General features: G+C 46.5%; 1 protein-coding gene across 6 annotated transcripts in view; it reads left to right on the top strand.

Annotated features, from left to right (window-relative positions):
- The window catches only part of SYK (spleen associated tyrosine kinase), a 124940-nt gene extending 110848 nt beyond the window's left edge, over positions 1–14092 (top strand). For all 6 annotated transcript variants that reach the window (XM_088838168.1, XM_088838167.1, XM_088838166.1 and 3 more), the window contains 3 exons: positions 6634–6774; positions 8059–8171; positions 11396–14092. In XM_088838168.1, the coding sequence (XP_088694294.1) occupies positions 6634–6774; positions 8059–8171; positions 11396–11468 (327 nt within the window). In that variant the 3' untranslated portion in view covers positions 11469–14092. The remainder of the gene's footprint in view (positions 1–6633; positions 6775–8058; positions 8172–11395) is intronic.
- The last annotated feature ends 13814 nt before the right edge of the window (positions 14093–27906 follow it).

Here is a 27906-nt window from a genome sequence, read left to right as displayed (position 1 = left end):
AGCAAACAGAAGCTAAAACAGAGGGAACCACCTTGGAAATGACAGATAGAGTAGTGTAGAGGCTACTCCAAGAATAAGACCAAAAACCAGAGGCAAGAGGCTTAAGCCCGAATCCTGAGAACACCAGAGAACTCCTGACTCCAGGGAACATTAATCGATAGGAGCTCATCAAACGTCTCCATACCTACACTAAAACCAAGCACCACCCAAGAGTCAACAAGTTCCAGAGCAAGACATACCACGCAAATTCTCCAGCAACACAGGAAAATAACCCTGAGCTTCAATATACAGGCTGCCCAAAGTCACTCCAAACCCACTGACATCTCATAACTCATTACTGGACACTTCATTGCACTCCAGAGAGAAGAAATCCAGCTCTACCCACCAGAACACCGACACAAGCTTCCCTAACCAGGGAACCTTGACAAGTCACCCATCCAACCCCACACACAGCGAGGAAACTACATAATAAAGAGAACTCCACTAACTGCCAGAAGACGGGAAAGGCCACCCCAAGCAAAGCAATATAAGCAAGATGAAGAGGCAGAGAAATACCCAGCAAGTAAAGGAACAAGATAAATGCCCACCAACACAAACAAAAGAGGAAGATATAGGGAATCTACCTGATAAAGAAGTTCGAATTTTGGTGGTGAAAATGATTCAAAATCTTGAAAGCAAAATGGAGTTACAGATAAATAACCTGGAGAAAAGGATTGAGAAGATGGAATAATGGTTTAATAAGGACTTAAAGGAAATAAAAGAGTCAATATACAATGAATAATGCAATAGATGAGATCAGAAACACTCTGGAGGGAACAAACAGTAGAATAACAGAGGCAGAAGACAGGATAAGCAAGCTAGAAGATAGAACTGTAGAAATAAATGAAACAGAGAGGAAAAAAGAAAAACGAATTAAAAGAAATGAGGACAATATTAGAGAACTCTGAGACAATGTTAAACGCTGCAACATTTGAGTCATAGGAACCCCAGAAGAAGAAGACAAAAAGAAAGACCATGAGAGAATACTTGAGGAGATAATAGTTGAAAACTTCCCTAAAATGGGGAAAGAAATAATCACCCAAGTCCAAGAAACCCAGAGAGTCCCCAACAGGATAAACCCAAGGTGAAATACTCCAAGACACATATTAATCAAATTAACAAAGATCAAACACAAAGAACAAATATTAAAAGCAGCAAGGGAAAAGCAGCAAATAACACACAAGGGGATTCCCATAAGGATAACAGCTGATCTTTCAACAGAAACTCTTCAGGCCAGGAGGGAATGGCAAGACATACTTAAAGTGATGAAAGAAAATAACCTACACACAAAAAAAATAAATAAATAAATAAAAGAAAATAACCTACAGCCCAGATTACTGTACCCAGCAAGGATCTCATTCAAATATGAAGGAGAAATCAAAAGCTTTACAGACAAGCAAAAGCTGAGAGAATTCAGCATCACCAAACCAGCTCTCCAACAAATGCTAAAGGATCTTCTCTAGACAGGAAACACAGAAAGAGTGTATAAACTCAAACCCAAAGCAATAAAGAAAATGGCAATGGGGTCATACTTATCAATAATTACCTTAAACGTCAATGTCAATTATTTTAAAGTATCATTAATTTACAGTACCTGATTTTTTTAAAAAGTTTTCATAGAAAAAAATGTAAAATGCTTTTAAGGGTACAGTTTCATCTATCTGTATTTCTAATTTATACATACAAAGTTCAAATGAGCTTATAATTTAATCTACCAAACCCAGATGTGTAATAAGTCATTTCAGAAAATACTTTGCCATTGTAATAGCTGGAAGTAGTATAGACAACAAGGTTTAATCAGTCCTCTCTATAGGCTATGCTGTCTATAATAAAAGGAGAGAACCCTACCATCTAATTATCACCTTAGATCTTTCGATGGTGAAGAAATATCTCTGTTGTATCTCAAAGGTGGGTGATAATGGGAAATAGCTGTTTCATTTTCTGTCCCTTTGAGATGTTACCTGGGACATCACCTCTTTCTCAACTGTTCAGAATTAGGTCACTGTTTGTTATCAGAGTTCTTAAACACCATTTGCAAGGAATTCATTTTAAGGAAGAAAACAGCATTGCCCAAAGTCTTTAATGGAAATTCTAAAAATATGTAAAATAAAATTGTAAAATAGATTATTTTCAGAATATTATAATCTAGATGTACCTTTGATTCTCATTTAATTGGGTCCTAGAAGAGAAGAGGTTAAGCACTAAAAAAAATAAAGTTAATAAAAAAAAGGGTAGTTTCTTGCTGGTAACTTTAATTCTCTTTCCTTTTCTTTGTAGAATTATTATTTTTGTTTTGCATTTTTTTCATGCAAGAAGGATTATATATGTGTTTTTACCTTTGTTTCAGACTTTGGAATGAATTTAGCAGCAGTCATGTGACTCCATTTTTTCCTTCTTTAATACATGTCACTTTTCATCATACACTAATTCTGTTTTTAAATGTAATATAAGTAAAACCAAACTGTGTGTACTCTATTTTATTTAACATATTTGCATTTTGGTACTTTGCAGTAGTTCATATTTTTCATTTTATGTAATATATAAACTGCTTTTGCAGTTTACCACAACTTATTTACCTGTTACACTGATAATCAATATTTGGATTTTTTCCTACATTTTTGTAATTATAAATAAATTGGAGAAGGGCATGGCAACCCACTCCAGTATTCTTGTCTGGAGAATCCCATGGGCGAAGGAACCTGGCAGGCTACAGTCCATAGGGCCTCAAAAAGTCGGACATGACCGAAGTGGCTTAGCACCACACATAAATAAATTATAAATAAAGCTGCTATGAATGTTTTAAGGCATATATTTTGCTGGATATATTCACTCATTTTTTTTTAGGTATATACCTAGAAATGGAATTATTTAATTTTAGTAGATATCATCAATTTACCAATCTTTTGCTATTACAGTTATTCTATTACAATAAGTGTCTTCAAGTTTATTAATTCTAACTTTAGTCTCCAGACTGCACATTTCATCTAGAAAGTTTTTAATTTCAAATATTGTGTGTTTGCAGTTTTTAAGTGTTCTTTCAATAATTTTTTGTAGATTGAAATTCTATTAAAAACCTCCACCTTAAAAAAAAAACAACAAATAGCCAACAAGTATGTGTAAGGGTATTCAATATCACTAAGCAACAGAGAAATGCAAATCAGAACCACCATATGTCTCCTCATACCTGTTAAAATGGCTGTCATTAAAAAGATAAAAGATAGAAAATGTTATTGAGGATGTGGAGAAAGAGGAACCCTTGTGCACTATTGGTGGGAATATAAATTTCTACAGTCACTATGGAAAGCAATGTAGAGCTTCCTCATAAAATAAGAATAGAACTACTGTTATCATTCAGCAGTCCCACTTCCAAGTATATATTCAAAGATAATGAAATCACTATCTGGTAAAGATATCTTAATTCTCATGTTCATTGCAGCATTATTCACAACGGCCAAGACATGGAAACAATCTAATATCCATCAACAGATGAATGTGATGTGTGTGTGAGTGTGTGCATGTGTGTGTATGTGTTTTGGCTTAAAACTGTAGACAAATACATGGGAAATATCCAGCCATAATGAAGGAGGAAATCCTGCCGTTTGAAACAACATCAATATACCTTGGGGGCTTTCTTGGTAGCTCAGCTGGTAAAGAATCCACCTGCAGTGCAGGAGACTCTGGTTCAATTCCTGGGTTGGAAAGATCCCCTGGAGAAGGGATAGGCTACCCAATCCAGTATTCTTGGGCTTCCCTGGTGGCTCAGATGGTAAAGAATCTACCTGCAATGAACTCAGGGAGACCTGGATTGGGAACATCCCCTGGAGGAGGGCATGGCAAGCCACTCCAGTATTTTTGCCTAGAGAATACCCATGGTCAGAGGAGCCTAACTAGCTAAAGTCCATGGAGTCGCAAAGAGTCGGACACAACCAAGCAACTAAGCACAGCACAGCACACAGACATACCTTGAGGACATTATGCTAAGTGAAATCAGTCAGAGAAAGACAAATACTGTATGATCTCACTTATATGGTAGAATCTAAAAAACGCTAAAGTCATAGAAACAGAGAGTAGACTGTGGTTGCCAGGAGCTGGGAGGTGGGGGCAATGAGAAGATATTGGTCAAAGGGTACAGACTTCTAGTTAGAAAATAAATTCTGGCACTCTAACCTACAGTATGGAGCCTAGACTTAAGAGTACTACATTGCATGTGCTCATACTCAGTCGTATCCAACTCTTTGTGACCCCATGGGCTGTAGCCCACCAGGCTCCTCTGTCCATGGGGTTCTCTAAGCAAGAATACTGGAATGGGTTGCCATTTCCTTCAGGGGATCTTCCTGACCCAGGAATAGAACCCACATCACCTGGGTCTCCTGCCTTGGCAGGTGGATTCTTTACCACTAAGCCGCCTGGGAAGTCCACTACATTGTAAACTTGGAAGTTACTAAGAAAGTAGATCTTAAATGTTCACACCATTTCAACAACAAAGAAAATGGTAATCTTGTCAGGTGAAGGATGTGTTAACTAATCTTACTGTTGTAAGTATTTTGAAGTATATACATGTCCCAGTCATGATACCGTATCAAAAAAAGCCATGTTAGAAGCAGCCGAAAGAAGCTGAACACACATGAAAGGATGGGAACGTGAAGAATTTCTTTAAGAAAACAAAGTGAAATGAAAAACTTTAAAAAGTTAAGAAAGATTAAAGAGAGATGACAGTGGTAGAAGCAAATTAGCTGGGCTCTTAGAGAACTGTGCATGGCAGTATGAATTTGTGCAGCACCAGGAACATAAACACAAATGCCCTTTGATCCAGCAACTCCTTACAAGTACTCCATACACAGGGCAAATACACACTGTCAGTAATGTTCATTCTAGCATGATGTGTAAGAGCAAAAATCAGGAAAAAAACTTAATGACCTCTCAGCAGGAGGCTGGCTAAATGAATCATAGCAGATTTATGGAAAGCATGCAATTAACTCTGCTAAAAGTGACTTCCTTTGCAAGTGCTGCCAGAAATATATCTATGACACATGGCTAAGTAGAATAATTAAAAAGTAAAGTATAAGAAGTATATGCCTGTATCTTGATTACCTCTCAAAAAAGCATGTATTACTTATTTATACTTGTATATAGATTTTTCTGGAAGGACTCAAGAAAACTAATCAAACGTGCTGTCTCTGTTGATGAGGACCTGGAGTTTGTGGTGGAAAGAGACTCACTTTCCATCATATTTAGGATTTGTCAAAGGTTTATCTTGTAATCAAAATTCAGAATAAACTTGAAATAACATACATGACTAGATTGTTCAAAAAATCTGAAATCAAAATCTAAAAATAATGCATAAAATGAATGAGACAGAAGTATAAGCAATGTGCCATTTAGAGAAGTGTGCTGGCATCAATGATCTCAGATTAAAATCTCTTAGTTGTCCCCCTCCGGCCACCATGGGACAGCTGGCCTCCCTCTGTCCACCCCAAGAGATGCCACCAAGGTTATAGTGACTTCCAGGGGAGGTAGTAAGACTTATCCATGTCACACTAAACTTCATGGCCCTCAGAAAGTGTTTTTCTGGGCAAAATTTTGATCTTTTTACCACCACTTGCTTTTTTAAATTAGAAAGTTTGCAACTTTGTTTTAAATGATACTAGGAAACCATCTCCCCCAAAATAATCAGTGCTGACTTAAAACTGTGGACAAATGTACAATAATAGTTAAAATATATTGTAAACAGCCCAGTATTTCTTGGAACAAAGCCATTAAGTGATACTCAGGCCTGACTCTTGCATTGTCATGAGAAACTCCAAGAAGCTGTGAGCAACCAAAGACATGAGAGGAAGAGAATTAGAAGATACAAAAAATTCAGTCCGAACCTTAAAAATACATGTTTAACTCTTAAAACTTTAAGATTTCATCATATTTTAAGATTCAGACAAAATATATATACACAGGCGTTTTGTGAGTCATGATTTTACTGATTTTTAAAATTGCAGTAAAATATACATAACGTCTGGAGGAAGAATGGCAACCCACTTCAGTATTCTTGCCTGGAGAATCCCATGGACAGAGAAGCCTGGCAGGTTACAGTCCAAGGGGTGCAAAGACTCGGACACAACTGAAGCAACTTAGCACGAGCGTACATAACATAAATTTTACCATCTTAACCATTTCAAGAGTACAGTTCAGTAATGTTCATTCACATTGCTCACAACTGGTCTCCAGAATTCTTTTCATCTTCCCAGACTGAAACTCTGTACCCATTAAACAGCTCCCCTCCATCTCTCCCCCTCCTCGGGCCCCAGGCAACAGCTATTCTTTGTGACTCCAGAGTCCTTTAGTGACTTGACCAGCTTATTTCACTGAGCATAATAAAAGGTAACTGCATGGTCCATCTATGTCATGGCATCTCTCAGAATCCCCTTCCTTCTTAAATGTACACCCACTATATCAACATACCCCATTGTGTGTATCCGTTTATTTGTCAGTGGACACTTGGGGAGCTCACACCTTTGGTTGTTGTAAATAGTGCTGCTATGAACAGACATGGTGTCCATCATTTTATTCTTAATGGAACACCTCCGTTTGCCTGGTTTTCAGGCCCAGACCCACGGAAAGTGGCCTGTGAAGTGGTACGCTCCGGAATGCATCAACTACTACAAGTTCTCCAGCAAGAGTGATGTTTGGAGCTTCGGAGTGTTAATGTGGGAAGCGTTTTCCTATGGGCAGAAGCCATATCGGGTGAGTTACTTGCGCTTCATTTCCTAATTATCAGGCCATCAGAACAGATAAGCACCAGGTTATCTTTACAGGACCCTGAAAAACATCAAATTTGGTCACCCTTCCTGAGTCTGTATCTTTTGAGAGTGCAGAGTTAATGTGATCTCAGTTTATTCTAAACTGAAAGAAATATTTGAAACTATCTGGACAATATGGGTTTTTTTTATTGTGTATTATACACATAAATTGGAGAAGGAAATGGCAACCACTCCAGTGTTCTTGCCTGGAGAATCCCAGGGACGGGGGAGCCTGGTAGGCTGCACAGAGTCGGACACAACTGAAGCGACTTAGCAGCAGCAGCATACACATAAATATGCATTAATATGTCAACAAAAATTCAGTTAACTATCAAGTTCAGAAGGATAAAAGGGAATTTTATTTGAGCCAAACTGAGGATCATAACCCAGGAAGCAAATTCTTAGAAGGCACTGAGAGTTATTCCACCTGTTAAAAGTAGAAGGCACAGTCTTCAAGACAAGATCTTTCGAGATAAAAGATTGTACATCAAAATGACATACTTATTCACTAAGGATACACAGTCCAGGTAACCATGTACAAAGGGAGCAGCAAGTCACCACGACCCCCTACAGAGCTAAGAAAGAACACTATTTTTTAAAGAAGTGACATTGCCAGTGTCAGAAGAGAGAAAGAAAATTGATCTCTATGGTCAAGCAGGTACTCCTGTCTGTGAGGAGCTCTGGTTAATGTATAGTGCAGGTACACACTGCCCATCAGGGAGGGAGGGAGGAGGTCAAAACACACAGAGAGGATTTTACATTTAATTTTTTTTTTTGTCCTGCCGTAAAATACAAATTTTACTTGAACATTTACCCAAATCAACATTCACTAGAGTTGAAATAAAGATAATGGCTATTCTCACTAGCAAACGTGCAGTTCAGTAATCTTTTCTAAGATTTTTTTTTTCACATCAAAATATATATACAGAAAAGTGCACAAATCCTAGGCTACATCTTGATGGAATTTCATAATTGGGACATGAATCCAGCCCCTCAAGGCCCCATAAAGCCAGCCCCTCAAAGCAGAAACAGAAGCTCCCTTTTCCCCCTACATACACAAGACTTGCCCCAACGGTCACCCCACCTGATTGCTGGCATCATAGGTTTGGTGCTTCTGTTTCTTGTACTTTGTATAATTGAAGTCACACAGCATCTACTCTTTCGTTTCTTTTCCGGGATGGGTTCTATTTGTTTTACTGAATGCTGTGCTTGGTTTTGCATGGTTTAGGGAATGAAAGGCAGTGAAGTTTCTGCTATGCTGGAGAAAGGAGAGAGGATGGGGTGCCCACCAGGGTGTCCGAGAGAGATGTATGAGCTGATGACCCTGTGCTGGACCTATGAGTGAGTACCTAGCCCTTCCTGCCATTTAGCCCAATCCTCTGGAGGCAGATGGAATTGCCAGGCACTAATAAGCATAAATGCTATCTTAGCATGAATCAGGGATCGGCTCCCTTCTAAACAATTGGGAACAGGTCTTGCTTCCTGGACCATACACTTCTGTTCTTCAGTCTAAAGAGTATACAATTTACTCTAATTCCAGGTATGAAAATTTAAATGTAGATGATATCAATCAGGGTTAAGGGGTGTTCAAATAAAAAGCAGATGTTCTTAAGTGTCTGATCTGGGGATGCATGCCATGTTTGGTAAGAGAAGATGATGGAAGTACTTAGCAGGGAGATGTCGTACTGTCCTAATTCCTGATCACCTTTCAGCCCGAGGCATGATCACGGATGGATTGGCTCAGGTTGCACTCCCTAAAAGTGACTCAGAACTTGAAACAGTGGCCCTAGAGTCTGTCCTGGTGGCCTGCCAGATAGAGCACACGTGACATTGTAGGCAGGTGATGTGCAGGGGAGCTCAGCTGGAAAGGGAAATGCACTGCCCCCAAGAATCAGGGACATGGCCTTTGACCTTGCCTGGATTTGGCAGCCTGGATGTGCATTGTGGAGAAACCCAGGGCCTTGGTCTCTGTCCCTCTGACACTAAAGTGTGCTGCAGAGTCCTTGTAGCTTGGAAAAGATGCAGGTCTGTAATCAGGAGGAACTCATATATCTGCCAATAGATTTAATATTTTGAGGATCAGGTTTCTTCTCAGGTATGACATCTGATGCTGCAGAAGCATCTCCAAGATGATGGAAGAATATTCTAAGTGCTTTCAGATGCCACCTGGAATTCTGCAACATCCCAGGAAGCATCTTCCATGACTGTAGCTGGGAATGGAAGTTAAGAATCTCTTTATTATCTAGAAGTCACCTGGGGTCAGCCAAGGGAAAGAGCACTTTCCTCATGGAAGTTAACAATTCTGGGCTGGGTGAACAGGAAACAAATTAACCAAGCACTTAAACTCATGATTACATATTGTGATGGTGCTATAGAGCAAACCATAGGGAGCTTCCAGTGAGTGCAGAAAATTTCCATCCCAGGGTGGGAAGATCCCCTGGAGGAGGAAATAGCAACCCACTCCAATATTCTTGCCTGGAGAATTCCATTGACAGAGGAGCCTGGAGAGTTACAGGCACATAGAGGCGGACACTACTCCGACTGGTAGTAGTCGAACCCTACTACCATAGAGTTGCAAAGAGTCGGACACTACTAAGCAGCTGAGTACAGTACAGCACGCACACAGAGAATTTGCAAGGGGTGGGGATTATACTTCCATTGACAAGTCCATATTGGCCTCTTTTCGGAAGGGGCGTGCCAGCTGAGAATTGCAGGGTGAGGAACTTTAGTGCAGAAAATGAGAAGAGAAGGAGGCTGCTGGGCTCAAGGGTCAGAGCAGCAAAAGCACCCCAGACCCAGGTACACAGAAGTGGGCAGGACACCGGCAAGCACACAGGACACTTGGTCACGCTCCTCTGCAGAATCTCAGCATTTTCCTGGCTTCCTGGCCGCAGCCTGACCCATAATGTAAAGGAGAGATTCTATGGGAAACCTACCAAGCATCTTTGCTGAGGGTCATTCTGTATTCCTATTTCCCCACACTAGTTCGCTTGGCACATCAGGGGATCCCTGGAGAAGGGGTAGGCTACCCACTCCAGTATTCATGGGCTTCCCTGGTGGCTCAGACGGTAAAGAATCCACCTGCAATGCAGGAGACCTGGGTTTGATCCCTGAGTTGGGAAGATCCCCTGGAGGAGGAAATAGCAATCCACTCAGGTATTCTTGCCTGGAGAATCCCCATGGACAGAGGAACCTGGCGGGCTATGGTCTATGGGGTCACAGAGTCGAACAGGACTGAGCAACTAAGCATGGACAGTACAGGCTATTAGGTGGATGAAACCCTCACAGTAAGACTCTTAGGGACTTTTTGTGTATTTGGTCAGAGGAGAACACCCTGTTTGGCAAAGATGATGAGGTTGTGCTCTTTAGTTGTAGAAGCTTAGTAGCAGGAGGGAGGGTTTCCCTCTGTGTGGACACATTTCCACTTGTGGTTCTGCATCCCAAGCGTGGTCATCACTTCCACTTCTGCACACACCTTGGTGGCTGGAGACACATCTTCCCACAGTGAGACGGAGGAAGCTTGTGTCTCTTATCATGACCACAGATGACATACTTTAAGCAGCTTTATTGCTTGCTCTTGAAAACCATAAGTGCAAATGAAAACCATAAGTGCAACCATTTATTTTGATGCCATTTGACAGAACAACCCATTTTGGTTCTGTAGAAACCACTGCTCTTATAACAAGGAGTGAGTGATTTTTGGTCCCCATCTGTGGTGCCTGGCTATTCTCTCATACCTAGACTGAACCATGTGAAGTTGCAGCTGTTGTAGGTCAAAAAGGTTGAATGTGGACAGTGTATGCAGTTTAACCTCAAATTCTGTGTCACTTACTGGGCAATTTTACCCACTTGCAATATTGCCAAAACTCTTGCAAAATAAAATAACTTCCAAACAAGGACATATTCTCACAGTTTTAAGAAATACTTGCTTTCAGCTGATCCTGTTCGGTATGCCCACGTTAGAGGAAACAGATGCCTATAGATGTTTATTTAGAGGTTGCGGATTGTTAAAGACTTTTACCCATGGCTTGCTTCTACCACTGCCTCACCTGCTAACAGTGACAAAAGTAAGACCTTGCCACATCCAGGTGTGTAATAGCAGCATGTTTTCAGAAAATCTAGAGCCATCTACTGGAGCCATCTCCTGGGGCACAACTTTAAATTGTGCCCACATTTTTTTCTTAAAAAGATTAGGAGCTAAGTGTTAAATGTATATCTACAGCACACAGATCAACTATTTTCAGACACATTCTGTTTTGCTAGATCATAAATAGACCGTCTCTGAAAGTGGGGTTTAAAGATCTGAAAGTGGGGTTTAAAGTCACCTGGGTACCCTGTTGTACGCAGGTTGGTTCTGTGGGTCTGGGGTGGGCCCGACACTGTGTTCCCCAGAGGCTTCTGGTCACCTGAGCCCAGCAGGGGTGTGCTGTGACCACGGGTTCCTGAAGAAGCCAGCAGAGGGCGCTGCCATTCCACTCGCACTTGGCCTGCAACGGCCCCAGCTGGGATCAGCGCTTTTTCACAAGCATTGATAACGAACGGTAATACCTCTCTTTCCTTTGCAGCGTGGAGAACAGGCCTGGATTCGTAGCTGTGGAACTGCGGCTGCGCAATTACTACTACGACGTGGTTAACTAAAGGCTCCCACGCCGACTTTCAGCAGATGAGCGGCTGCGGGAAGACTATTCTAGTGCGTTGATTTTGAGCCTTCATCTCCCTCTGCCCATTGGGAGAGACGGCTCAGGTGGCCTGCGTCCGTGGCTGTTGTCCCCCCAAAGCCTATCCTGGAACACGCCCTCCACACAGTAAACCCGTCCCAGAGCAGCGCTGGGAGGACAGACAGACACCAGGACTAAGGAGCCTATGGATTCCTGGGTGTTTCTTGTCCATGTGGCACGTTGTTTGCAGGATTTGTTTGCAAATTCCTCTCTCATTTTCCAGTTCTCAGGCTCCTGGGTTGCATTTGAACACCCAGCATCACCACGGAGTGCTGAGCCCTCTTGCCCACCTTGGCTGCAATTTCTGGAGGATGCCTTTGGCTTGTGACACCTGCCAGGGAGGGAAAGGAGAGAAGGGGTTTGACTGCCTCTAGAACATGGCTCCAACAGGTCCTGGGACTGAATCCTGCCACTGAAAAATTTTCCCTAATAAAAGTGCTTTGAGGCTTAAAAACAAACAAATCAGGCTGCATCAGTGCAGTTTCTAAGCCTGTAGCCCAGTTCAGGGAAAATAGAAAGTTTGGATCCTGCTTTGGCTCTGTTGTGTTCTGAGGCAGAAAGTTCGGGTCTACGTGGAAAATGGGGCCTGTTGGAATGAATTGGCTTGGCCTACTCTCCCCACAACAGCCTCCCTCCTTCAGACTCTCTGAAGGCTATACTTGACTGAAGACTAATAAAGAAGGTTTTTTGTAAAGACCCAGTAGGGGAGAAGGTGCCCATCATCTCAGGTCCGACCAAAAACAAACAGCAGGGTGCTGCGGACTGCCATCTGCTTAGTCAAGCTTCCCCTGCTGCTGGAATTCCCTGACTTTCTCTGTATTCACAGTAAGGGACATCCTGCTGGTCAAGGCCATCTAAAGGAAAGTTTCTGAGGCAAGCATTAATTCAAAATAAAGCCAAAGACCCTGCCCTGCCCACAAGTAAGCCCCATTGAGTATGATTTTCAGGTGAAGCTCCAAGACCCAGGAAATCTTTTCTAGTCCCCTACTTCTTAGTTAATCCTGACTATTGTTTGATCATATGTAAGGCATCAGCTCATTGATATCAGGTTTGCTGTAGCCCTTGAAGGCAGGTGTTAATTGGCCATCCTTCTTAGGTCTGTCAAGACACATAAACCCAGACCACCTCATCATCCGCTGCGTCTACATCCAGCTGACGGCCAGAGGAGGAGGCCCCACTGCTAACAGGGGAGCTGGGAACAGAGAAAGGCAGCAGTCAGCACCCCAGCTTAGCCAGGCAAAGATATGAGTCCCCTGGTGGAACTTGTGTTAAGAAACTTTCAGAACCTACCCATGCTTTTTGGAATCATCCCACTGGTGGTTTATTCACTGTGTTAAAGAGAGTATCCCTGTGTGCTGAGCAGATACTCAATGCACAGCATGTTGAAATTACAAAGATTAGTGACTCAACCTCTGTGGTCAGGCTATGTAGAATTATCAGAGGAAGATCTGGACAAAGCGAGGATGGCATCTAAGAAAGAGGCCATCCACACACACTGCTGGACTCCCAGGGTCGTTCTTCAGCCCTAAAGTGTGTCTGTAGCTGAGGCCACATGCATGCAGAGATAAGGGACGTGCATGTAGTAAGTGTGCAGAGCTCTTTCCTTCCTTCCGGTGGGATTGTCCACTGCCTAGCATCTCCCCACCCCTCCCCGGAGTCAGGGGAGGAAGAACATCTAGAATGCTAGTGGGCAAGAGAAACCCAGCCTGGGAGGCAGCCAGCGCTTCCTGCTCCCACTCTGCCTTCTGCTTCTCCCCTGGTGGAGAGAGACCTAAATGTAGAAATCCCCCTGTGGCCAGTGTCCATGTCTTAAATAGTGAAAATTGTGTCCTGTGTTATGGATAACTCTCCTTTCCCCTGGGGTCACAGTGGAGGGGACACGGGGAAAGGCAACCTTGTAGAAGAGGGATTTGTGATGTAAATGAGCAAAATTTGGAAGGTTAGGGCTTCCTATGGGGCATCTGGCCTGGGCTGGGCTTTCACATGCATGCTGCCCTTCTGGTGGTTCTAAGCGCATCTTTACCCTGGTCTGGGCTAACTCCATGTGCCTTCACCTTTCAGTCCACGTTTAACAGGAACGAAAGGACAGCATGATGGACACATTGCCCTGACCAGCATCAATTGTCTGCTGATGCCACAAACACCTTGTTCCTCAGTGGGACCAAAAGTTTCTGTAACAGAAACAATTCATTCTATGGTTAAAATAATAAATGCTTTTTGTTTGAACCTGTTCTTTCCCTGCAATTGCTAGTATTAGCCTTGCCTTTGCCACTGAATGGTGACTTCACATTTACGCCCAACCAATGACTGCAGAACCCCACCCGGGTTTTCACATGTGGGGCAGATTGCTAGATTGTCAGGCCTCCAGCCTCCCAAGGAGCACAGTTGACCAGTTAATCTGGGCGTTGTATTCTCCATTCATTTTGGAAGAGCAATCTTTTGTCACTGGACTTTTTTCCAACTGTAATTTTTAATAAAAGACTTAAATGAGCTTTGTGGTGAGTTGCATGGATGTAATTAAAATATGACATGTGTGCTCAGTCACTCAGTCGTGTCTGACTCTTTGTGACCCCCTGGACTGTAGCCCGCCAGGCTTCTCTGTCAATGGGATTTCCCAGGCAAGAATACTGGAGTGGGTTGCCATTTCTTCCTCTAGGGGATCTTCCCAATCCAGGGGTCAAACCTGTGTCTCTTATGCCTCCTGCATTGAAAGGTGGGTTCTTTACCACTGGCACCACCACCTGGGAAGCCCAAAATAGGAGAGGTATACTGTCAAATACACTGTGTCAAACAGCATGTCCAATGTGCAGCATGTTTAAAAAGAATGTTAAGTCCCCAGCCACGGTCTAAAATGGTGGATGTTTGCAGGCTAGTGGGAGTGGATCTGGAAGTTTCTGCCATGCACAGAAAGGAAAGGCCTATCGATGAGGGCCCTGGGTCACTGAGCGCCTCTGTTCATGGGCAGGGGTCTGCCCAGCAAGAGCCTTGCAGCTCACAATGTACCCTAATGGGATGTGAGCCGACAAGACAGAAATCCCAAAAGGGGCCAGAGCAAGGCTGTGGGTGTGAACTTTCCCTTTCTCTGCACACATAGCTTAAGGAGCATTGGCGGTGACAAGGAAAGAAAGCCAGAGCCCCCATTCCCTCTTTTAAAGGAGGTTACACACACATGCATGGACATCACATAGACACATACCTTGCACATAACATACCTCATAATCGCACATGCCACACATATATACTGAACCTTATTCCAAACGACTGCTTCATTGGAATTCAGTGCAAGTGTAAGGCAGACATCCTGCCGTGGGATCCATAACGGTTGCTCTGTCATCTCTCTTCTACCTGCTCTATGCCAGAGTCTCTCCTGGCTGCCAGCCTCCCTCCAGCCCCACTAGAATTTCTCCAGCTCCTGGCAGACAGAGGTTTGAAGGAGACCTGGGTTGACTGGCCTCACTCTCCCTTGGTGGGCCCTGAGACCAGGACGGCCCCAGGACAGGAACGACACAGACAGCCAAATAGACCCTTGGCAGGTTGCCCCCGAAGCAGAGCATGACAGGTGGTCTCCAGCACTCACCTTGGGGGAGTCATACAAACTCAGCCTCCTGATGTGCAAAACTGCAGCTGAGGGTTACCCACTGACTGCCCTGGCACAGGGGCACAGGTAAGTGCCAGGCGCAGAGGCGGGATGGGGCAGCGGGGCTGCATATTCTAAAAATGCCCGGGTCACCACAGCACCTGGCCTGTGGGAATTCTGCAGGCCAGCAGGTGGCGCTGAGTGATGGCGCAGGAAATGACTTCAACCTCACGGAGAGAGCAGAAAACTAGCAATCCCATTTGTCGTCACTGTGAGGGAGCAGAACCCAAGCAATCACATGTTTGTGACCACTGGAAACGGTGACGTGAAGTGGCTTTATCACCAAACTGAGCTTGGGCTGAGAGAGATTTTGAGACCTGTGGCTTGACTTTCCAAATGCAGGAAGGGACTTCAGAACCAGTTAATAAACACTTTCTCAGTCAGAAAAAGCACCTGTTAGACTTTGTCCCGAGCTGCAGTTAGGATGAGAGTTGCTGGGGCCCAAGAGAAAGGGGTGAGCAGAGAACAGCTGCCTTCCTGTAAGCTGGGGTGACTTCTTGTCCACTCAGTAGTTTCACTGAAATTGTCGACTTGAGGAAGAGAAGGCATTTTCCCCATCGCACCCACACAGGCCAAACTGAGAAGCCTGAGAAGTAACTCCCCTGATGGAAAGTCCTGTGATGACTATAAAGAAACAAACCCAGAGACCACCTGATACAAAGGAATGACGACTCCTCACGTGATCCTGAACTGCCCACCAATTTGTAGACACCTAAGACCAGAAGTGGCAGTGGCTCCCAGCTTCTGAAGCATACAGCTGATTTTCAGAAAAATAAAAATAACTGAAAGAGCCAGAATGAGATCTTAATTCAGGACAAACGATGCCGGCATTTCCCACTTTAGGCAGTAATTGTTCCTTCTGGACATCGGCTTGTGGCCTCAGGATGGAATTCGTCCCCACCCTCAGGGAAAACCAGTCCTCTTGAATTATGGCCTTTCTCAGGCATTGGAAGCCCAGCAAAGGCAAAGTTCAGTCAAACACCCAAGCCCTACCCCTTCTCCTTCTCCCTACCATCTACCCAAGAGAAGCCCAATAAATAGCTCACAAGTGTCTTCCCTACAAATGTGAGTCTGGAGACAGAGCCATGCTGTGCACCCAGCAGCTCCCTTGAGAAATAGCATGGCTGAGAACATTCCCACATAAGAATCCCAGTGTCCCCTTAGCCCAAGTTTCAAGGAATAGTTCAGCAAAGACCTTTTCACACATTTTTTTCTAGCTCATCATTTTCCTGACTTTGACCATAGAGCCACCATTGTGTTCAAGGACTATTAGCAAGATGGAGATGGTGCTCATCCCACACTGGGAAACACCACACTTACCACGCAGGAGGGAGGGGTCTCTCCAGCAGATGCAGTGTGTTTGTGGGAAGGTGATTCTGTCCCTGAAATCAGTCAAGGAAGCTGTTTTTGTCCAATTGTTAAGTCATGTCTGACTCGTGTGACCCTATGAACTGTAGCCCCCTCGGCACCTCTGTCCTTGGGATTCTCCAGGCAAGAATACTGGAGTGGGTTGCCATGACTTTCTCCAGGGGATCTTCCTGACCCAAGGATTGAGCCCGTGTCTACTGCATTGGCAGGCAGATTCTTTACCGCTGATCACCAGGGAAGCTCAAGTTACCATGTATTTATTGCTGAAATACCAGCCCCGTCCTGTTGTCAAACGTGGGTTATTTACACACCATAGTCTCTCTCTATCACTCTTATTCATACACACACAACACCAGGACACATATAATCACTCTTTCCTTCAAAGAAAAAGAAATAAAACAATGGCATTTTCATACAGGAGGGCACAGGGTACATAACTAGATGTTTCATTACATGGAACTCTTTTTAAGACCACTTATTATTTTGCAGTTTTACAATATTAACCTACATTAAGAAAGAACATGGACTTTCCTAGCAGTCCAATGATTAAGACTCTGCACTTGCACTGCAGGGGACACAGGTTCAATCCCTGGTCAGGGAACTAAGATTCCACGTGCCACACAGTGTGGCCAAAAAAATGAAAGAAGGAAAGAACAGATCCCCAGAGCCACTACCACCAAGTCCAGTAAGCATCCACCTGGATAGCCAGCGCATCCTGAGCTGTGAATTGGCCCGTCTGTGCCTGTTTGAACTCGTGATCTCACCAGCCTGGCACTGCCAGTCACCGCCCTCCTATGGGGTATTCGCTGACCAAGCGATGCTCTCAGCCCACATACCACTCAGCTGAGGCCATTTCCAGGAGCTATTTTTTCAGCTAGGCGTTATTTTACCAAAGCCGTGAGTCATGAGACTTGATGCCTTTGCAATCTTTGAGGTCTTTGAATGACTCAGTTTTCCATGACTACCATTCAGCTGTGGAACAGTGAGTGGAAAATGAATATTGTTCACAAACAACTCTTCCTCGTTCATAAAAGTAAAGAGCCAGTGTCTAGTTGCTATTTATTCTCCACAGCACATATGAAGTAATGACATCATGAATTTTCTATAAACCACCAAAGCTGTCAAAGCTGTTTGGAACACGACGCTGTAAATACTCATGGCCTGTGAACAGTTGCTCAAGGCTCTTCTTCCCTGACATGGGGGCAGGGTAGAAGCATCAGCCTCAAAGGCAGCAAGCAGGTGAGGAAAGGCAGGAAAGATCATTGATCAAGAAAACCATTTTTAAGTTCAAGTCCTTCTCAAGGGGCTTGGGCCAGAAAGAAAATGATTTTCACCGGAGTAGGCGAGTCAACTGCATTCTCTGTGCAGGAAGCGGGTTTTTGATTCTGTGATGTACCCAGTGATGCTTGGAGAACATCAAGAGTGGCATCTCCTCTCATACTGAAGGCACCCTGGAGAACACAACCTCTGGGCACTGGGTGTGTTCCCAGGGAGGCCAGGGAGCTTTCTGTCTGCCCAGATGCCCAAGTGGGCAACCTTACACATCAGTGTGCTGCCATCCCAGCCCCCGCCAGAACTGAGGCACATGAGCTGCCCAATAAGCCCCCAGCCCACTACCTCCCTGCTCCTCTTGGTGCTTCTGTCAACATTCAACCCTGAAGAAAACAACAGGATGCGTGATGAAGCCAAACCCACTTATCTCTACCTTTTACCTCAAGCGATTATGTACACGGCAGGAAAACCAGACAGAAAGAAGGTGACCTAAATACACAATCTGTATCAGGACACCAGGACCTGAGCAGACTCCGCTAGGCTCAGAGATGAAGCCAACCTTCTGAGACAGACAGAACTGAGCGGAGGTGATCGCTCCAAAGAAAAGGTCTGCCCAGCTAAAGCACAGCACAGAACAGCACAGAGAGCCGTGGCAAATGATTTACTCTGCAATCAGAATATTTAGACATTTCTTCAGTCTGGAACATTCCTTCTCTTCAAGTCAGTATGATGTCCGTTCCTGAATGTCCTGCAATGAGATTTTTCTGTATCTTTCCTGGGCTTCATTCTTGGGTACTAAATCATCATGTCCCCAAGTCTGCTTTCTCATTTAAGGTGGGGTTCGCCTTAAAGTGCCAGTGAGTTCCTTCCACTCCAAAACTCTACTTCTGTATGTCATAATTTGAAAACACAGGGTCTAAAATTGGCTCATGGAGCCTGTATTCCTTTGTAATGTTCCCCAGGGATTCTGTGTGAGTGTGTTCAAACAGGTGTTCAGGTTTTTTCCTTTTTTTCAGATCTGCTTGTACTTAAAAAAAGAAAAAAAATAAAGCTTTTTCACTTTGTATTGGACTATAACTGAATAACAATGCTGTGATTGTTTCAGTGGACAGCAAAGGGACTCAGCCATACATATATGTGTATTCATTCTCTCCCAAACACCCCTCTCATCCAGACTGCCACATAACATTGAGCAGAGTTCCATGTGGTATAGGTCCTTGCTGGTTATCCGTTTTAATATAGCAATGTGTACGCATGGATCCCAGACTCCCTAACTATCCCTTCCCCACATCCTCCCCCCTGGCAACTGTAAGTTTGTTCTCTAAGTCTATGAGCCTGTTTTTGCTTTGTAAATAAATTTGCTGGTATCATTTCTTTTTAGATTCCACATGCAAGGGATGGCATACACTATCGCTCCTTCTCTGACTTGCTTTACCCAGTATGGCAGTCTCTAGGTCCATTCATGTTGCTGCAAATGGCATTATTTCACTCTTTTTAACGGCTGAGTAATATTCCATTGTATGTATGTACCAAATCTACTTTATCCATTCTTTTGTTGGTGGACATTTAGGTTGCTTCCATGTTTGGGCTATTATAAATAGTGCTAAAATGAACACTGAGGTGTATGTGTCCTTTCAGACCATGTTTTTCTCTGGATATGTGTCCAGGAGTGGCATTGCAGGGTCATGTGCAGACTTTCTTGTACTTTTAATATTCTTCTCAACATAAAAATAACTGTTTATTATTAACAACCCGATCACTGCTTTCCCCACTTCAGTTCTCAGTGTGCAGAACTGGTTTCCCCCGCTTACCAGCATGGACCAACGGCACTGTTATTGATATCTTTATAAGAGCTTAATGTCTCCGTGCACAAGAAAAGCTGCTTTGCCTGCACTGTACAGAGACTCACCTCCTGCTCTGCAGTGAGAGGGTGGTGTGCGTGCTGGGGAGCCCCGTGTCAGGAGAGAGCAGGGGGCATCCTTTCCACGCCTGCAGATGCATCCTCAGTGGAACTTTGGCTTTTGCTGTGACTCCTTGTCCCCCTGCCCCTGAGGAACCAGCCCACTGGCAGAGAGGCTGTGCACGGCACTTGGAAGCCAGCCATGGCCCAGGTCATCTCAAAGACAACTCCCTGCATGGGTAACAGGGCAAGGACCCTTCCTCGGCCTTGGTTGAAGCCTCAAACCACTGTTGATACTTAGAGACTTCACCAGGAAAGAAAACAAAGTTAGACCACTCATCCATGTCACCTGAAAGTGATGTGCAGCTTTTGGTTTGTGCCCAGTGGACACACATGGGTCAGAGGAAAGAACTGCCATGTGATGCCTTCTGGTAACCCATGGCCTGCACCTCTGACCACTGGGACAACCAGCATGCACAGGGCTTTAAGATCAATTTTTAAAAAATCAAGCAATGTATGAATGCCCAGAACATTGCTCACACACATGGTTTAGCTCGCTTTGGTAGACTAGGTGTGTGTGGTGTCATTTTTGAGTGTTCTGTAATAGAAGTTTCATTTGCATAATGTCGCTTGCAATGCCTTTTCAGGGACATTTTCTATTTTTAGTTTAAAAACAATCAACTTTTGAGATGATTATGATCACTGATTCCTCATTTTACAAATGGAAAGTTCCTGACTCAGAAAAGAGCTGCCCCAAAGAGGCCAACCCAGCTGTCTTCATCTAATACCACTGGTTCCTAAGCCTGACTGCACAGTAGAGTCAACCGGAACCTTAAAAATGCTGGTGTCCAGGCTGCATTCTCTACAGTGTTCCCACAGCAATACTCCATTCATCTGGAGTGAAACCTCGGGGGCCAAGGCATTGATAATACTTAACAGTGCAACCCATCCCCCTTGTGCGACCCATCACTGATGTGCCTCTGTATCAGGGCTCTGACTTGAGCAACTTAGAACCATTTGGTGTCCTGGGACAGGAAGTTCAAATCAGAACCCCACCTGAGTTCCAGGAGGTTGGGTTTCTCCAATGAAGGCCAAGTGGCATTGACCAACGTTCTCTATGATGGGTCATTGAACACCCACCAGGACAGTTCTCTAAGGTGCCCCGGCAATTGAAAAGCATCCCAGTGGAAAGCGAAGGTCTTGAATTATCTTGGCTGATAGAAATCTGACTTGGTGGTTTTCACTGTTAAACCTCATCACTTCCCTGTGATTTATGTTCCAACTTTTCACGAAAGAACTGAGAAATCTGTGGCATGAAGAAGTCAGTGTCATGATCAGCTTGTCAGTGTTGGCCAGCAAATTGGGAAACCACCTAGGAACTGAGCTTCCTCCTTCACTCCCTCTCTGTCTGCAGAGTCTCACAAATAGGATGATAGGGTGTCAGGGGGCCTGAGAAGGTGTCAGGAGCTGTCATCAATCAGCAGAGGATGACTTGGAGGACACTGTGAGGTTCAGACCTTGTCCAGGAAAAGAATCTGGGGACCTCAACCTCTAAAGCACAGCCAGCACCTGTGTCCCCAGATGACTTGCAGGATGCCCAGCAATGAGCAAAATCCATGGTGATGTCAGTCTGAGCCACTCCCTTATACACAACTCACTGGAGACCCATAACCTGGAAGACTTGGTTGAATAACTCCCTCGAACAGAGGGACTAAACATCTTTTACATTTATCCTGGAGGATGTAGATGGTGTGAGAGGGGGTGGGTGGACAGTGCCTAAAAAGAGGAGAGAAGTCATGTTCTAGGACCACACTTTACTGTGGGTTTTGCCTGGAGGCTTACTACCTGCTCTGCACCCCCAAGCTGGGCCCCCTGGAGCTCAGCCCCTTTGGGACATCATCAGGGACCCCCTGGCCCCCACATTCTCTGCTTCCTTTTCCCCAGGTAACCCCATCTGTGGATGAAACCAAGGCTAGATTCATAAAGAAGATGGAAATGTTCCTGATCCCCAGCATCTGTGAATGCCCCATCTTACTGCTGAGCATCCTGGGGTCTCACATGTGGCTCCAATGGACTTTGTGATCCCTGGCAGGGCAGCCTGCCCTGAATTGATGCAGAGACCAAGGCCCAGCGGGACTGTTCCTGACCCATGTCTCACAGGACAAGAACAAAGTTGGGTTCTTCAGACTATGGGTGCCGCATCTGCCTGCACACCTAGGTGTATGTCTGGAGCTGGGTGTGGCCATCAAACCCTTCCCTCAAAAGCGTGTTTTACATGCTCTCCCCTGTGCCCGACCATTGCCTGAAGTCAGCGGCACTGAGTACTCCCCAGGTCAGCATCCCTGGGTGTGGCAATGTGCCAGGGCAGCCGTAACAAAGTATCAAACACAGGGCAACCTATAAAAGACACCTCACACCTCACAGTCCTAGAGGCTGGAAGGTCAAGGTCAAGGCATCAGCAGGGTTGGTTTCTCCTGAGGCCTCTCTCTTTGGCTTGCAGACAGCTGTTTTCTCCCTGAAAAACGTGTTAGTCCTTCTGTGACCATCTGTCTTTGAGACCAAATTTTCCCTTCTTTAGGATTTTAACATGGATTTGGGGAACATGACTCAGCCCATAACACCGTGCAGATGGACTCTTCTGCCACTGTGCTCACTAGTTCATCTCAAGAGCCTGGAAATAGCTGGATCCCCGCCAGAGTCCAACCAGAACCTCACTCCTAGCACAGAGAGGTTCTAGCTGACCGACCCGATAGTTCCTTCAGAGATGGGCCCCAAGCCCATGCTGTGTCTTTCTGAAGATGACAGGGGTAACCGAAGCCGGGCTGTGCCTTCTAAGGGACTTGCTGTGTTTCCTTTGGCCGAGGGTGGCTCTAGCCAGTTAGGAGGGGGCTGCAGCACCGACCTCACCCTGAGACATTCTGGGAAAGGGTGGTTGAGCTGTGTCCCCAACAAGATGCTGAAATACTAGCCCAGTACCTGTGAGCATGATCTTACTGGCAGATGAGAGTCTGCACATGACTTAGGTAAGATGGGGCTTTCCTGGTGGCTCAGACAGTAAAGAATCCACCTGCAATGCAGAATACCAGAGTTCGATTCCTGTGTCAGGAAGACCCTCTGGAGAAGAGAACGGCAACCCACTCCAGTATTCCTGCTTGGAGAATCCCATGGGACAGAGGAGCCTGGTGGGCTCTCTGAGTCAAAGAGTCGGACGCAACTGAGCAACTAACACTTTCACTTTACTTTTCACTTTCAGGTAAGATGAGGTCCTGAGGGTGGGCCCTGATTCAACATTACTTTGTCCTTATAAAAACCGGAAATTGGACGGAGAGCATGCTCACCAGGAGATGACTTGTGAACCTGAAGACGGTCGTTTCCAGGCCAAGGAGAGAAACCTGAAGCAGACCCTTCCCTCACAATCTCAGAAGGAACCATCCAGGCCCAAGGTTTGATCTTGAACATCCAGCCACCAGGGCTGTGAGGCAACACGTTTCTGTTGTTTAAGTTGCTGAGTCTGCAGTGCTTTGTTACAACGGTTCCAGAAAACGATCACGAGCATCCTCAGGGAAACCCAGGGCCCGGCGACCCTGCCTGCATTTGGTGTCCCTTCTCTCTGTGGACTGGAATTAGTGCCAGGGAGACCTGGGAGGGGGCCAAATGGCTCCCAATTGCCCTTCTCAATGCCTTCCTGGGCTCACGGATCACACAGATCTGGTTGAAAACAGATTCTGAGGCAATGGCTCTGGGATAGCACGCTTCATGCCTCCCAGCTCCCGGATGAGGTTGATGTGGCCCCAAGCGGAGTAACAAGGGGCCCAGGCTCTGGTGGTTGACCTGCTGCCCTCCAGACTTGCCTGCAGGGGTATGTGGTGCTGGTCTCCTGGGTCTGGGCTGTGGCCTGGGTGTTGACAATGTTTAAAGGCCAGTGGGTGAGTCTGATGTGTGGTCTCCTGGAGGAACAGGCTCCCAGGGTGTTTGGGGTGGGGCGGGGGGAGCAGAAGCACTTCCAGTTCTGTGGGGCCTGAATCTGGTACAGTCTGGGAACCCCCTGTAAGAATAGACAAGTGTGGATACACCGGGAAGATCCAGAAGGGAGACCACGGTCTCATGCACTGGGGTCAAAATCTGTCACTTTCGCTTCCCTGGTGGCTCAGACGGTAAAGAATCTGCCCACAATGCGGGAGACACAGGTTCAGTCCCTGGATTGGGAAGATCCCCTGGAGAAGGAAATGGCAACCCATCCTAGTATTCTTGCCTGGAGAATTCCATGGAAAGGAAGTCTGGCGAGCTATAGTCCATGGGGTGGCAGAGAGTCGGACACGACTGAGCAACTAACATGTTCACTTTCACTTCACTAGAACATAGGGTTACATAAACAAGTCATTGAGGTGCCTCCCTGTCCTGGGTGGGGGGGCAGAGAGCGAGGCCCATCCTGACCATATTCAGCTGTACAGTGACCCCCTCTCTGGTCACAAGTGGAGCCACAGGGAGGAGCTCTCAGGACAGGACTGAGCCGGAAGCTGTCCCAGAGGGAAGCCCAGGGCCTGGAGGCATATCTCAGGTTCCCAGGGGCCCCATTTCAGCCAGGGGATAATTTAAGGCCCTTGAAGCTTCCTGGCACAGGCGGACATCCTGAGGGAGACGGTCCCTCATCCAGGTGGGCTGTCCAGGTCTGTGCAGGTCTGGCATTTGGCCCTCCTGGGACAGCTCTGCTGGGCCACCCAAGCCCCATTGGAAGGCGGCTGTGGCCCTGCCTCTCTCCACTCCTTCTGGTGTGGAACCAATGCTCTAACTGATAAATACTTGGCCCTGACATTTCCTTAGAGTCAGCTTCTCAGAGGACCACCTGCTTCCAGGCTCTTTCCAAATAACCCAGTGCCCCTGGGACTCTGGTCCTGCATGCGTGTGAACTGCTGGGGTCAGATGCACTTCAGGTGCTGACAGCTGTGGCCCGACTGTCTCCAGGACTCCACCACTTTCTCAGCGAGGGGGCTTGGCCTGACCCCTCCTGCTCCCTACAGCACTAGGCAGCTTCCTGATGCCTGAGCCAGAGGAGACCGGACTCTGTCCCCACAGAGTCCTCAAGTCTGAAGGGGTCGGGGTCAGGGTCACAGGCAGGAGGGCAGAACCAGTCCACTGGGTCCTGCTCACCCTGGGTCAGAACACAGTACTGTGTAACTGAGGACATCTGTGGGCAGGTAGCTGGCCAGGACTGGTTGTCCTGCCCTGAGGCTCTCCCTCTTTCTGTCACATGGGCTTGCCCACCTGCAACAGACCAGGCTCTGGCCATGTCACCGTGGCAAAACTGCAGGGCCCTGAGAGTGCTTTGAGAAGCCAGGTGCCATCGCTGTGAACCTGTGTGTCTGCTCCTATGTCCCTTCAAGGCCCATGGGCTCAGAAATGCTGATCTTAGATGAATATTCTCACTCAGAGAATCTGTGATTCAGCTGACTCATGGCTCAGATAGTAAAGAATCTGCCTGCAATGTGGGAGACCCAGGTTTGAACCCTGGGTCAGGAAGATCCCCTGGAGGAGGGCACAGCACCCCACTCCAGTATTCTTGCCTGGAGAATCCCACGGACAGAGGAGCCTGGCAGGCCAGAGTCCATGGGATAGCAAAGAGTTAGGCATGACCGAGCAACTAACAGTTTGATTTAGACATGATTATATTTGCATAAAGAAATACTTTTACCACGGGTCCATGCCTCCAACAGCCTAGCTGGGCACCGCTACCCCCAACCCAATCCCCCCTGCTTCCAGGTCAGGCAGAGAAATGAGAACCATCTGAGGCACCCCACTATGATCTCTGAATGGCTGTGTTTAACAGCCTAGAGACCCCACCCATGTTCATGGCCACAGATTCTTTCTCTGGCCCCAGCATTCACCCCAATTCTGGCCAGTCAGAACAGTGGGCATGGCGGTGGTGGTGGTGGGGAGACAGATGTCAGAAGACGCCTGGACAAGAGGGGGCTCTGCTAGAATCCAGGATTCTTCCCCCCTGCTCCCCTACGTCCAGCCCATCCCACATGGCCCCAACAGCTTTTCACAGACAGGGCCAGTCACAGGGATACACAGAATTGCTGGGAGCTGGGGGAGATCAGGCTCACCTGGAGAAAGTGCATTGATAGTTGGTGTCAAACAGCCGCTGTGTTTACCTGGTGCTGGGCATGGGCCACCCAGGTGGGGAGCAGACAGGTAAAGTCACTGAAAGGGGTTTCCCAAGACCCTCACCCACCTGGACAAAAGAACAGTAACAGGGTAGACAGGCAGGTCATCCCAGGGCCATGTCCCCACAAGCTGTGGCTTCCTGGCTCTCATCAGGGCCTCTCTGTATGGGTTTGTTCAGCCAAACCTGAGGAGGGATTGTGCCCAGTCCAGCCACTGTGTTCTTGCTTTTCCCTGTGACCCTACAGAGCCTTGGTCATCACAACGCCAAGGTCATCATTTCTAATCCTGAACTGTAGGGCCTCAGGGTGGAGCCCCTCTGCTCTCCAGCCCCCTCCTAAGTGAAAGAGCTCAAGGACTTTGGAGGTCAAAGGCAAGTGTCACCCTCGCACCCATTGTCATCTGGAGGGACAGAGAAACCCTGGAGAGCTGAGGTTATCTGTGGGAGACAAAGAGAGAGAGTGATAAGCAGCTGGAGAGGAAAGAAGAAAAATCCCACAGAAGGTTTTCCACAGCCCAGAGAAGCCCCAGAGCTGTTACCTGAGGAAACGTCCCAGGTGGCATTTTGTTCTAGTAAAGGTGAATTCCAACCTCCGAGGTAGTGGTTGTTTAGTTGCTAAGCTGTGTCCAACTATTGCAACCCCATGGATTGTAGCCCACCAGGATCCTCTGTCCATGGGATTCTCCAGGCAAGAATACTGGAGTGGTTTGCCATTTCCTTCTAGTGGGATCTTCCAGACCCAGGGATCAAACCAGGGTCCCTGAATTGAACCTCTTAGAAAAGGACCATTGTGGAAGAGGAACCCAGAGCTTCTTTGTGAAGTTGGACCAGGCCCCAGTTCCCTCTGCCTCTCTCACAGGTGCCTGGAGAAAACCACCTCTTCCCTGGTGCTGCCTTAGCTGCTAAATCAGTGATAATCATCCCACCTGTACAGAGGGCTTCTTGGGGAGGAGCTGATGGAAGTCTGATCAGGGCAGGAAGCAGGAAGAGAACTGGGTGTGGGAGCCTGAGTTCCTACCACCCAAAGCCCACCACCCCTTGGGACCACAAGCTTGTCTGTAGCCTGTTTCTCAAGCCATCTGAGAAGCCCACACGCACCAGCTCTGGGGCCACCCAGGAGTGGGATAGCATCTCTGTACAGTTCATGTTCAGGAAGGCACCAACATCCCACATCCCACAAATGTCAGCACTCTGAAGCCACCAGGTGACAACCTGGTGAGGTTGTTCTGGGCTTCTAGGTACCCTGTTATAATGACCTAGGGAACTAGGGGTGCCAGGGCAGAACCAAGATCCCCAAGTTAGCCATATTCCTGAAACTCTGAAGGTTAGGGGTCCGGTCCTCCTGAATCTAATGGTGTAGTCCTAACCCACTAGGGCTCAGTCCACCTGTGCCAGGGCCAAATCCAGGGTTATTTCTGAGACTTAGAAGCCTCCTCTCCAAGTAAAAACTTTGCCATGTGCCGCCGGGGGGTGGGGAGTGGGGGTAGGGAGTTATTTCACTGGATTGAACCCCTTCTAAGAGATGGGAGGTGAGGGAAAGAAGGGAAAGACAAAGATGGGAGGGATGACCATCCCATCAAGTCAACATAGGCAGTCTGGCCAGACCATGGCAGGAAGGCAGCAGGTTCCTTGGCTCCCTCCCGTGAGCGTGGCTGACACGGGAGCCCTTGGCTGCAGGACAAACACCCAGCGCGGCCGCTCCACAAGCGCCCACTAGGTGGCAGCGCAACACCTGGGAGAGAGTTCACTAGTCCTGGAGGCAGCGATTTGCATGCCTGTGGGTTAAGTGATTTCAGCCCTGTCTTGACTCTTTGCGAAGCTGTGGACTGCAGCCTGCCAGGCTCCTCTGTCCATGGGATTCTCCAGGCAAGAATACTGGAGCGGGTTGCCATGCCCTCCTTCAGGTGATCTGCCTGACCCAGGGATCAAACCTGTTTCTCTTAGGCCTACTGGGTTCTTTACCACTAGCGCCACCTGGGAAGCCCCGGAGGCATGATTTAGGTTCTGCCTATTTCCAC

The sequence above is a fragment of the Moschus berezovskii genome, chromosome 7 (assembly GCF_049115385.1).
Source record: "Moschus berezovskii isolate FMDL1 chromosome 7, NW_MosBer_1.0, whole genome shotgun sequence".
NCBI classification, from domain to species: Eukaryota; Metazoa; Chordata; class Mammalia; order Artiodactyla; family Moschidae; genus Moschus; species Moschus berezovskii.
Note: the sequence above shows the minus strand (reverse complement) of the source record. Positions and strands in the feature narration are given on the sequence as shown.